We start from the raw sequence: 13,469 nt of genomic DNA, 5'->3' as shown, positions 1-13,469 counted from the left end.
GAACCTAATGAACACATAACGAAGCACAAAAGGTTTCCATATAACAGTGATTGCAGTTGTGAATTAAATTGTACACAAATAACACTTTAAATTGCACATAATGTAAGACATAATTTTAATCAACAGGTCTACTACTCAATACTCAATAATAGTGTGTGGTGCTGAAGAGGAGTAACTGCTCACTTGTTAAGGTGAAAGCACTCAGTCAGGGCAACAGCTTGTTTTTTTTATGGGCGTTCAACTGATCCGAAGGTTGGTGGTTCCAATCCCGCTCTCAACATAAACATCATTGGTAGATTGTCAGATCCACTGACCCACAGGTTGGTGGTGTGATTCCAGCTCCCAAAGATGAATGCTGTTATTGTGTCTTTGGGCACCTCACCCCCAGTGTCTGTGTGCACTGGTGTATGAATGTATGTGGGAATGTGTGAGTGGTTCCTTGATGTAAAGTGCGCCGAGTGCTTTGAAGGTGGAAAAGTGCTAAGTAAAAATGTGACCATTTACCATGTGACTGTGACATATGGTCGCATGGCTGTTGTGATGTCTGCAGTGATCCTCCACCGTCCTATTTATACCTGAAATCCACCTGTTTGTTTTCGATGGAAGAAAATTTAATTGGAAGTTTGCCATGACTCAGTTTTTTCATTTTTTTGTGCTGTCTTTCCCCTCTCTTCTGTGTCCGTGCCTGAGTCTGGAGCTGGGCGGAGATTCCAGCACCAACCACTACCCCACTGCATTCAATCAGCAATCAAGCTGCCTCTGGAGTACATAGAGCCAGCTCAACTCTACACATCAGGACAGATTGTCAAGTGATCCTCCACTGTATCCTCCGTGGTACAGTTCTGCTTGGCTCAGTCTATTTTTTGGTTCAAAGTACTTAGTTAGTTTTTCTCGTTTTTCAACAGATCCTGTTTCTTGGACCCACCTTGCACCTCCCACCCAGCTTCCTACGACTGGTTTGAACACCTCAGCCTCTGACCCAGCTTCCTGCTACCACCTCCTCCAGCCAGTATTCATATCCTCTTGATAATAATAAACTTGGTTAAACTTTTGACTCCTAGTCTGTATCTTTGATCCCCCAGTCGACAAAATCAAAAATGATCAATGAGGGAAAGGAAAAAAATCATTATTTTTTTCCAAGTCCAGTCCTAAATGAAAAATAAGGGTTATGTTTAATTTGTGCTATTTTCACACCATCACAGGTTACACAGTACCCCTCTCCATCTTCATTTAAAAAATAAACAATTTCAAATTAAGATTATGCCCAAAAGAAGGGCTCCACACTGATTTGAGTTGGGTGCACCAGAACATGACTTGGATGCACCAAAACTCGCTGCTTATTTAAGCCCTTGTTATATATTGTCCTTAAATTGCTTCGGCAATAACGGCTAAATAAATAACTTGGTAAGTTACCTTTACACACATACATTTCTCACTTATTAAAGAAAATGGAAATAATATTTCAATGACGAGTTTTATCTACTGAAAGTTATTAATTTGATTAAGTACATTTTAAGAATTCACCTCATTAATTTAAAACAGAATGCACTAGAGGCCTATGAGTTTAATTAATAAAAAGCTATTAAATAAATATTGGCTTCAATAAATAGTCAGGGTGAGAGGTCTGTGCTTTTAAGCGATGGCAGCTTCATGTAAGTAACTAAACACAGTGTGTCTCTCTTTAAAGGTAAATACTGTGCCTCATTCACAAATGGATGAAAAAAGCCAAACTTATGAGCTCTGTGGCGGATTTAGCTCTGTGCACAAGAGTGTGTTTTTCAACCACTGTGCTGCAGCACACTAGTGTGCCCTGAGATATTGCCTGGTGTGCTGTGGGAAATTATCCAACTTCACCTAATTGGTCTAAAACATATTTCTTGAAAAACAAATTAATTATAACTGTTATCTACAAATAATGTGCCTTTGTCAAGTGTCTGTGCTGTCTAATGATCAGCAAAGTAACCATGTGTATTACATGGTTACTTTGCTCTTCATATCTGGAGAGTCTCACGGTGCAGAGCCGTGAGGCCCTCGTAACCAAGACTTTACCAGCAGACCTAGTTCATGTGTTGGATGATGTCGTGTGCATTGTAAACTTTGTAAAGTCACAACCCATGAAAAGTCTTTGTGTAAGGAAAAGGTGGCCGAAGCATAAAGTCTTGCTGTCTCATACGGAGGTGCGGTTGTTGTTGTACGGTCAGTTCTTGGCTCGTGTGTATGAGCTGCAGGAGGAACTTGTTGTTGTTTCTGATTACATAAAGCTGCTTCCAACTGATGAGTGGTGAGCAAGGCTGGCATACCTGGCAGATATTTTTCATCGTCTGAATGAACAGAACACATGAATGCAAGGCCAAAATGAAAACCAACTTACAAGTACAGATGAAATAAATGGATTCTGTTCAAAGGTGCAACTCGGGCAACAACATGTGGAAAGTGCCAATCTTGAAATATTTACACTCACCAAGCAATGGCAAGATGTTACTGCTATTGTGTGAGACAATAATTAAACATTTAAAAATGGAAAAGATGTCATTTTATTTTTCTTCAGCCTGAATGCCTAGACACATACAGCTCAGTATCAGTTGGTGGAAAGGACATGACTTTACAGGAGCAACTGAACTGAGAACTGTGGTTTAAAGCCAAGCTTTGCTGATCTACCTTTGGAAGTTTTTGGTTGGCTACTACTTCCCCATTCTGGCAAACAAAGCTATTTGACATTGCCCCCATTTTCCATGACATATCTGTGTGAGGTGAGCTTTTCAAGCCTGACTGCTATAAAATCTGAAAACAGAGAGAGACTCAGAGCTGTTGAGGAAGAGCTTTGTGTCTTTCGTCAACTGCTGCCAGAATATCAGCTCCAAACAGCAACCAAACAGGCCTAGGTTTCACATTGACTGAGTAGAGATAGTTTATTTTATTATAAAATAAGTTTTCTTTGTGTTTATTTAATTCCTATTCAAGACACTGTGATAAGAATGACTTTATATTGTAAATATAGACTACAGAGTTACATTTTTTGACATTTTCTTCTGGTAGTGTGCCTCGTGATTTTTCAATGAAAAAAATGACCTGAGTGCAGAGGTCTTAGCAGCTCTGACTGGCTTTAGCAGTCTGGTCAGACGTGAGGTGAGAGGGAGGGGATCATGTTTTTTTCTTGTTTTGTTCAGTTGTCAATAAAAAAATAAAAATAAAAAAAAATGTTGCACCAGGCAAATCTTCAGTCGCACTCTGTAGTCCTATGAAAGGTACCCAAAAAGTTTAGTAATTTTCCATATTGTGTTTAAAAAAAAAAAAAAATAATAATAATAAATAAATAATAATAATAATAATAAAAAAGGCTAGTATTGTAGTATGACCTGGAGTGATAAATCCTGCTCCTCCTCTGCTGCATTTCTGAGTCTTTAAGACTTCATACATCCTCAAAAAATAAACATTTCTTAATTTCTGAGTGCACAGGATTATCACATTCTAAACCTTTTAAAATCAAATTAAAGTCAGAAAATGTGATGTGTCAATGTAGAATGAGTCATGAGTCCAAGATCACGCACTTTCTTTTTCATTTAAATTAAGAGAGCTTTGGTTTAACAGCACACACCTGGATGTACACACAAAAGAAGTATTCTGCTTTGTAGGCAGAGCAGCAGATCCCCAATTACAAGTATTATATCATAGCAATATGTCACACAAACGGGTGACTGGTCACCACCATTGCAAGTGGTCTCATGTACTAAGCATTTTATCAATGGACATAAAGTCAGTCAAAATATAATAAATGACATAACATAAAATACCATATGATCTAGCAATGCCAAAAATAGTCAATATCTTAACCAGACTTAGGACTATGATGAGATAATGTGGCATAATAGCGCCTACAGCAGAGAGTAACAAACCAAAACAGATTATTTCGAGATTTTGTAGCTCGAACTGCAAAGGTCAGAAACACAGGCAGTGTGTGCATCCAAACCTAAATATGACACTACAATGGTGTAGAGGGAGGGCTCTTCCAGGAAATAGCAATAAATTATTGCCTGGACCTAGAGATTCAACATGTAAGTTGACCTAATTTCCACAGGAAAATCTATTTAATCGTACAAAACAACAGTCCAAATGTAAAGGCTATCATCAACTAATGTCTAGACGTAGTGCTTTGTGTATGAATCTAATTTAGGGATAAATGCTCAATCTTCAAAGCAATTATATAAAACTGCCATCATTAAACTGCAGCTGTTGAATTAACCACTGGACTTGTGGTAAAAAAGACCGGAAAACAAACCGATACCAGTAAACCGTATTTTCAAATATGTGCTCCTGTAAGGTAATAAAAGGTAGTAAAATGTAATACAATGATTAAAATGAGCAATAAATAACTAATTCTTGTTTAACAAGATAAATGCAATAAAAAATAAGCCTAAATCTAATTAGGTTTTATCAGCACTGGCAAAACTAATTACATACTACAACTTGAGATCTCCATAAAATGTATTACTCTCTCAATTCTCTTAGTTGCAAAGTGAGCAGCTAAAAATAACAGCCCATTTTTCATATTAATGAAACGGTGGGAGAGGGGATGTGAGAATTATTGCATCAATGATTTAACCAATTAGTAAGACAATTTGGATACCCCATAATAGAACTGGCTAGATATTAGTATGACATTGCACACAGGAGACTCCCCAGGGCAGCATAATGTTTTAGCTGATTAATTGATGGAGCATTACGTAAGACATGATTAGAATCTATGTTTAGTAAATGGTATTTAAGTCTATATTTACACCTTGCACATACAGCACCTACAAAACACTAAAAACACTAAAATAAGCAGATACCACCTCTCCATGACGTGAAAACTAACCCGTACTATAACAACGGTGGAGTGTAGGTGGCGCAGGCAGACAAAAATAAAACATGTGGAGTTACTTTTTATTTGCTGACTGTTTGGAACCATAGCAAAATCCCAACTGGCCTGAACAGCATACTGCAACTATATAGAAGACAAGATGGATGATCTCTTCCATTCTATTGTGATTATTATAAAAGACAATGAAAGGCAAAAGTGCATACTGCACAGCGTGATATTAATAAAACCAATGTATAAAAGGTAGGGATGGCACGAGACACAATTCCCACAACAAGAGCTTGAGACAACATGAGATTTTGACAATTGTGAATAAATTGTGGGTCGACATTAACAACTTTGGCCTCACAATTTTATATTCCTTTTATATTTATGCAGCCATTATAGAACTACTTTTTAAATAACACCTTGTCAAAGAAGAGTACTCAACAGCAACTATTTTTTTGTTTGAACCAAATGTAAACTCAAGATCATTCTTCACGTGTTTACAATCTTGTGGAATATTTGTCTTGTGAGATCTTATAGCTGAAATCTTGTTACATTTCTGATACAAAGTCATGTCTATTCAGAAGTTTAAATCAAATTTATAAAATTTCTGATCCCGGTCCCGTAATGTTATATATATATATATATATATATATATATATATATATATATATATATATATATATATATATATATCACCTGTATACAATATTACACTTGGAATTATCAGTTGAGAACTCTAACCCCGTAACAATGTTACACCTGTAATTTACCAGTTACCCCGTGGCCCCTCTGTCCCTAAAATGCGATTTTAATACGGTCAGTTTGCTAAATTTTCATCAAAGGCGGCACCAGACAGCACGGTGACTTCCTCAATTTACATGTAGTCAATATGGAAGTTTTGAAAGGTCTTCCTTACCTCTTTAGTTTGCCGGCGGGAAGTCACAATACGTCCAGTCGCCTTGGACCTATCCTCGAGGGTTGGTCTCCGTCCCCAGGGCCTCAAGATCGGATCACGTCGGAGGTCACCAAATTGTAAGCATGTTCCTTTTATCCGATCAGAAGAACCACTGGAGACCAGGGAGTAGAATCACTCGAGTTTTATTCCCTAATACATCTAATCTAATACAAGTCCGGCATGATGCTGTCCCTAGTACATGCACGGAGATCTCAGGGGCGCTCCCGTGTTGATCTTAGTGCCTTACCCTACGTGCCACATTTAAACATAAATCATGAATATTCAGTAGCTGGGTGTGGACATCTTCTTCCTTCCGGCACTCCTCTACCCTCCAGGTGCCTCGCTGGTGTGACCAAATTTGGAGTTGTTGCTCATCACTCATCCTGTTGATTCACCTCAGCGTTATCGGTAACAGCTTAATCTGAGAGAACATGCTACACAATCTATTTTCACAGTACATTCTTTGCTATACAATAGGGTAAGAATGGAGTATGTTTGTGCAGTGTTGCGTGCAAGTCCTAAACCTCCTTTAATCTAATCTCTAATATTATGAGCAATGATGTTTTACATCCTTCAATATATATAGCCAAAGCTTTTCTGTGATTACTTAATAAATAACAGTTAAATAACATATTTTGATTAGTTTTGTCATATTTAATTTCTAAAGGAAATAAATGACATTTTCAATTTGCACAGGTTTCAGTTGATATCCGTAGATGATTGAACTGATTATCTTTACACAACAGTCCTGAGTGTTTTTTCATTCTCAAACCAACAGATATTTACAATACAAACAAGAAAATTATACAAAATTTGCTCATTGGTTCGAACAGTGGAAGGGAGAATAGTTGAACAGTTCAACAGGTCTACTCTACATGCATGCAGCCAGAGCCCTTGGTCTATTTACAGATAATCAAACTCCTTGAGGCCTTCATACATGGACTAAAGCAGGTTTCAATCAGGCTGCATGGTGTTCTGGGCCTGCTGCGCAAGTCTACACAGCACAGAAAATCACTACAGTCGCCATTGTTAAAGAGCCAACTTCACCGGCTCCTGCTGAGAGGAGGTAACTGCAGCTTGGACACGACTGCTGAATGTCCCAATACATACTGTCAGTAAGATCAATAAAATGTCTTTGTGAACTCTACAGCCTTACATTTCAAACCATGTATTTCACAAGCAGCGCTCAGTGTTTTATGTCAGTACATTTATTCAGCCTGTCTAGACTGCAGGTGGAAGAAAAAATAATTACCAAAAGTCTCAACAATCCGGCGGGGTGACATTTGCCTCAATTACAACCTGCCAGCCTTCCTGATCTAACATAATATACTGTTAGGTTTTCAAAAATATCAAAAATCAGAAGATCAGGCACTCATTTGAGCAGGTATCGATATCCTCAGGTACCAGCAGCCACATTTTTAACAAGTACTAAAGAAAGAGTTGTAGCTGCACTGGCTGCAAGTGAAGTTTAGAAACCTTTTTTTATTTTTTATTTTACCATTTGTTTTTAAAGCTCTTAATAATGCTGTCCCAGGTTATCTGTCCGATCTCTTAGTTCCTTACCCAGTCTCTTGGCCCTCAGATCACTTACTGAGTGTTCCTCCATCCCGTCTCAAAACCAGAGGTGATGGCTCTGTCATGGAGCTGCCTGTTTAGGTGAAGTATGCCACATCTATAGATCATTTTAAAACTCTGTCTAAGACTAACCTCAATGAACTAGTTATTAACTAGTGATATTGTCTTGTTGTTTTTATATCTTTGTACTGCATTATGTTTTGTTTCTCTTTGTGAAGCACTTTGGTACAAGTGTTGTTTTTAATTGTCCTACATAAATAGCGGCTTAACTTGGCTAAAGTCACATTCAAAAGAAATGAACCTTTCCTGAACAGCTTTAGAATGATCTTGAGCTGTATCTTTCACAAGTATAAAACGCATAGAGTAGTATACACTCATGGACCACTATGAACCTCCCTGGACCACTGAGGGATTACACAGATATAAGGCCACATGGGAATATAAAAGAATGTCAAAAAACACATTCTTTAGTCTAAAAAAAAGAGTGTTTTATATTATCATTGTGGCATTGGCATCGGCATGAAGTATCAAGTCCATTCCTTAGTATCGAATAGTATTAAATTTTAGACACTAATAGACTCTAAAGTTTATTTAGAAATGGTATGTTGTATGCAAAATGGTCCAAGCTGCAGACATTTTATGAGGGTCCAGGATTTTTTGTTTTAATAGCATTGGTCTGAAATTGTTTCTGTCCAATTTTTTCATTCACTCTTTAAAGCACAAGAGAAAACTGGCAAGATAATTTATCACGCTGTAGCAGCTTGCTCCAAGAGAATACATGCCCGACCAATTTCTGTGGCACAAGGAGGCAAAAATATCTCTAAAGTTAATTTTCTTTGAGCATTTATCTGGTTGGTGGGAGGCGTGAGTGCTCTTCTCCGGTGATAAACGCTGTAGGGTGCACTGGTACACAGAGGACTGCTGACCATGTGGGAACAATGGAGAGGTGAAAGCACAACAGGCTGCTTCACTGAACTCAGCATTTTTGGGAGAGTGAAAATGAGTTGTGCCATTAAGGAAAATTATGAAATGGGTCAAGGCAGAACACAGCTAGTGGCGTTCAAATTATAGCAGGGCTCTAGAGTGCCACCAATGTGGCCACACATGCACCTACAATTCTGCCCTGTCCGACTAAAGATTTTCCATAGGCAGTGCACCTGACAGATCCTCATCACATCCTCTCTCCTGTGTCCTCTCTCCTCATTATAAACATATTGTTTTAATTGCCAACAAAAAGAAAGTGTCAATTCACTCTCACCTCTAAACAGATCGTTAAAGCCAGTCGATGCTGAGGCTGATGCGCTCAGGTCGTGGTCAGGTCGCATTCAAGTCACACTCAGGTCATAATCAGGTCGCACTCAGGTCATGCTCAAGTCACGCTCAGATCGCACTCAGGTCGTGCTCAGGTCGTGCTCTTGTGCACAGAGTTTAATATGCACAGCAGATATACTTTTTTTTTTTTTTTCTTGAATAAAGTGTCGTGTAGAGTATGAATTGTATATCCTGGTAAAAGTAATTTGCATGTTATTTATTTAGCCCTTATTGTTAAAGAAATGTAAGGACAAAATATTACCATGGCTTAAATAAAAGTTTTGATGCTCTCAAATCATGTTCTGGAGCACCCAAATTAAAATCTTAGATGCACTGTGTTTTGTTTCATTTGCACATGTTTAACACACAAACCCTGCAGATTTAGACTGAGTTCTTCTCTCAAACAGAAACTCTCAGACACTCTGTTCCACCTTGTGAAGTCATGTAGCAATACAGGAAGTACTCCGGAGTGGTCCATACACCTTCAGTAGAATCATTTGGATGATTTCAGCCCTGGAATTACCTTTAAGCTGCCCTTTATAATCATAATTTTAATCTTTTATCTCACAAATTGTACAGTTTAAAATAAATTAAGTGTAAAGCAAACTAATTTTACCGTTACAACTACTACTACACTAGCTGGCTATATGGATTTTTTGAGCCGTTATCGATATCCAATATTTGGCCTGCTGCTGTGGCTGATAACCTATATTTGCCTTTTAAAATGTTTAGCAAGGCCCAAATGTATCTTAAGTTGATTTAAGTAAAGATCATAAATTAACTTTTCACTTTTGTAAAATTATAACAATAATATAATGTTTGTATGTATTTTTTTGTAAACATACAGCCATGCAACACTCTACTTCCATTGTTACTGATCTGACACATGGACAAATCTAACACATGGACATACAGAGAATGAGGCAAAAATTATCGATATTGATTAATCAGTATCAGCCAATATTGATACTGGAACCAATATATGGCCCACCTCTAACAAGTAAATTTGGACTTACAAATTTGGACCTGCATACAATATTTTGATCATTTTATTTCACAGAAAATATTCAAACCTTTGCATACATAAAAAGTGAATTTCTTTGCTTTCTTAATAGAATTGTCTTACCTGTGGCTGCGGCACACATTAAGCAGGAGGATAATGAACCCCAGACTGTAACACGCCACATATGGACTTCCAAACAGAGCTGTCAGTCTCCGTGTGCTGTGTTCCCATCTGGCCACCTGGTCAACAACATTCACATATTAGCAAGCCAATTTAGTTATTAAATATTTTTCTTTGGCATAAGCAATGCATCAGTTGTAAGTGGAGACTGAGAGGCATTACAGCTAAACTCAGACAAGACTAAAGTCATCGCCTTTGGCACAGAAACAAAGAGAAAGTGTCAGCAGTCACCTCCAGTGTCTCTTTCTAAAAACTTCAAATCAGGCTAGAAATCTAGAGCAATAATGGACTCAGACTTGAACTTTAACATCCATATCAAATTGATAACCTCTGCAGGTTTTTACCATCTAAAAACATTGCAAAAATGTATGTTATATTATATAAAAAAGAATTAGAGAGACTTATCCATGCATTTGTCTCCAGTAGGTTAAACTACTGTAACAGCCTGGTCACTGGCCTCTCCAAATCATATTATAGATTATAATAATATTTTAATAAGGGAAATCTGAGCCAGGAACTGCCCAAATATAAACAGTTTATTAATTGCCAGACGAGAGAGCAGAAGACGCTGGATCACTGTTACACAACAGTCAGTGGAGCCTACAGAGCCGTGCCCCGCGCTGCTCTAGGGTTCTCTGATCACGTCATGGTTCACCTCATCCCTGCTTACAAACAACGGCTGAAACTCTCCAAACCTGCTGTGAGGACTTCTAAGAAATGGACCAGTGAGGCTGTGGAGGAGCTTCACACGTGTTTGGACACTACAGACTGGGATGTGTTCAAGGCTGCCACAGACAGTTTGGATGAGTACACAGACACTGTGACATCATACATTCAGTTCTGTGAGGACAGCATCATTCCATCATGCACCAGGGTGACTTTTAACAATGACAAACCCTGGTTCACATCCAGACTTAGACATTTGAGGAGGGAAAAGGAGATGGCTTTCAGGGTAGAAGATCGTGAGGGCTACAGGCGTTGCAAGTATGCGTTTAGCAAAGAGGTGGAAAAAGCTAAAGCGAAGTACAATACACGTCTAGAGCAGCAATTCTCCACCAACGACTCTGCTTCTGTCTGGAGAGGGCTTAGGCAAATCACCAACTACAGGCCCAAAGCCCCTCCCACCGTGGACAACAAACAACTAGCAGAAAAGTTAAACGGCTTTTATGCGAGGTTTGAAGTCTCACACCCCCCACTGCCCTCACAGTTTTGGAGCAGGACGTGACTAAGCTTTTCAGGAAGCAGAATCCCCGCAAGGCAGCAGGCCCAGATGGTGTCTCTCCTTCCACCCTTAGAGACTGTGCTGAGGAACTGGCTCCTGTCTTCACGGACATTTTTAACACCTCCCTGGAGTCATGTCACGTCCCAGCCTGCTTCAAGCTATCCACCATTGTGCCCATCCCCAAGAAGCCCAGGATCACTGGACTTAATGACTACAGACCTGTGGCGCTGATGTCTGTAGTCATGAAGTCATTTGAGCCCCACAGGGCTGTGTACTTTCTCCCCTGCTCTTCTCCCTGTACACCAACTGCTGCACCTCCAGCCACGACTCCGTCAAACTGGTTAAGTTTGCGGATGACACCACCCTCATCGGACTCATCTCAGACGGCGATGAGTCTGCCTACAGGAGGGAGGTGGACCGGCTGGTGTCCTGGTGCAGCAGCAACAACCTGGAGCTCAACGCCCAGAAGACAGTGGAGATGATTGTGGACTTCAGGAAAGTCACAGCCCCCCTGCCTCCCCTCACCCTGACGGACTCCCCCATCACCACTGTGGACTCTTTCCGCTTCCTGGGCACCTGCATCACCCAGGATCTCAAGTGGGAGCCAACCATCAGCTCCCTCATCAAGAAAGCCCAGCAGAGGATGTTCCACCTGCGGCAGCTGAGGAAACTCAAGCTGCCAGTCCAGGTGATGGTGCAGTTTTACACTTCCATCATTGAGTCCATCCTCACCTCCTCCATCACTGTGTGGTTCGCTGGGGCCACTGCCAGGGACAGACAGAGACTGCAGCGCATTGTGCGCTCTGCTGAGAAGGTGATTGGCTGCAGCCTTCCATCTATACAGGACCTGTACGTCTCCAGGACTCGGGGGCGAGCAGGCCGTATAGCAGCTGACACTTCTCACCCTGGAGATGGACTATTTGAGCCACTTCCCTCTGGCAGGAGGCTACGGTCCATTGGGACCAGAACCTCTCGCCATAAGAACAGTTTCTTCCCCTCTGCTGTTTGTCTCATGAACACTTTATAATATCTGCACTAAACTGGACACTTTATAACACCGGTCACTTTAATAAGCCACTTTGCACTGTTGTTCTGATGCTGCTGTTGTATATATTTTTCTCCCTTTAAGTATTTCACTTGATCTTTTTTAAGCATATCTTTTTAACTTTGTGCATATTGCCCTTATTTGTATTTGTATTTATTCAGTGTGTTTATGTTGCACTTTTTCACCGAAGCAAGTTCCTAGTTTGTGAACTGTGTTCACAGACTATGGCAATAAAAGTCTTCTGATCTGATTCTGATTCTGAAAACGAGCGTTAAGACAGCTGCAGTACATCCAGAACGCTGCTGATCGGGTCCTGACTAGAACTAGGAAGTGTCCAGTACTCCAATCTCTGAACTGGCTCTTGTGGCTCAGAGAATAGACTTTAAAGCAGCTCTGTCTCTCCATGGCCTAGCAACAAAGTACATCTCTGACATGTTAGAGCCATGTGAACCATCTCACACTCTGAACACTTCAGGAACTGGCCTCCTGCTGGTCCCAGAGTCAGGACTAAACATAGAGAATCAGCGTTTCAGTTTTATGCAGCTAAAACCTGGAACAGTCTTTCTGAAGATGTGAGACCGGCCTCTACTTTGACAATGTTAAAATCCAGGCTCAAAACAGTTCTGTTTAGCTGTGCATATGACTGAAAGGTTTTTATTCTGCACTCTTCTCTTTTAAATAGTACAAAAAGTAAATTTTATCATGATTATTTATATTTTGATTTATTGTATTGTGATTTAATGCCTTTCTTATTCTGCAAAGCCCTTTAAATCATTCTGTGTATGTATTATGCTATACTAATATATTTGCCTGGCCTTATACTGTTTGAGCCAGTCCCACACCACAGAGACCTAAATTGGAATTAACCTTGATGGATTTTTGCAAGCATTTTCTATTCACTGAAAAGATAAACATTTGCACTTCACTTTCAAACAACCCACTCAAAAAGGAAGCAATCTCTCGAGTACAGTTCAACCTTTATAACATAAATTCACATGTCACTGGAATGTGGTGAAAGAGTGTGTCAAATGATTCACAACCTATGCCTCTGAAGTGGGATGAGAAAACTACACAGAAGGCAACACAAGTTACTATGGAAACTACAGAAAGAGTTTAAAAGAAGAGGAGAGGTAGAGGGAAAAGAGGAGGAATGAATGGTCAAATTGACTTTTGTATGTGATGTTTAAACAACCCCATTGAACTATATGGAGCAAAATTACCAGACCATCAGACTTCCAGGTTAATTTCAAATAAAAAAGCAATCAATCAGTTTATTATTGTACATTTCTCCTTATGCTATTTGAATAGACAGTGAGGTAGCTTCCAGTGCAT

The 13,469-nt window shown here is 39.6% G+C and overlaps 1 protein-coding gene across 1 annotated transcript in view; it reads right to left on the bottom strand.

Annotated features, from left to right (window-relative positions):
* The window catches only part of pemt (phosphatidylethanolamine N-methyltransferase), a 57,950-nt gene that overhangs the window by 17,437 nt on the left and 27,044 nt on the right, over nt 1-13,469 (bottom strand). Inside the window, exon 3 of the mRNA XM_033984759.2 lies at nt 9,814-9,929. Within this exon, the coding sequence (XP_033840650.1) occupies nt 9,814-9,929 (116 nt within the window). The remainder of the gene's footprint in view (nt 1-9,813; nt 9,930-13,469) is intronic.

This window comes from Periophthalmus magnuspinnatus, chromosome 19 (assembly GCF_009829125.3).
Source record: "Periophthalmus magnuspinnatus isolate fPerMag1 chromosome 19, fPerMag1.2.pri, whole genome shotgun sequence".
In the NCBI taxonomy this organism is placed as follows: domain Eukaryota; kingdom Metazoa; phylum Chordata; class Actinopteri; order Gobiiformes; family Gobiidae; genus Periophthalmus; species Periophthalmus magnuspinnatus.
Note: the sequence above shows the minus strand (reverse complement) of the source record. Positions and strands in the feature narration are given on the sequence as shown.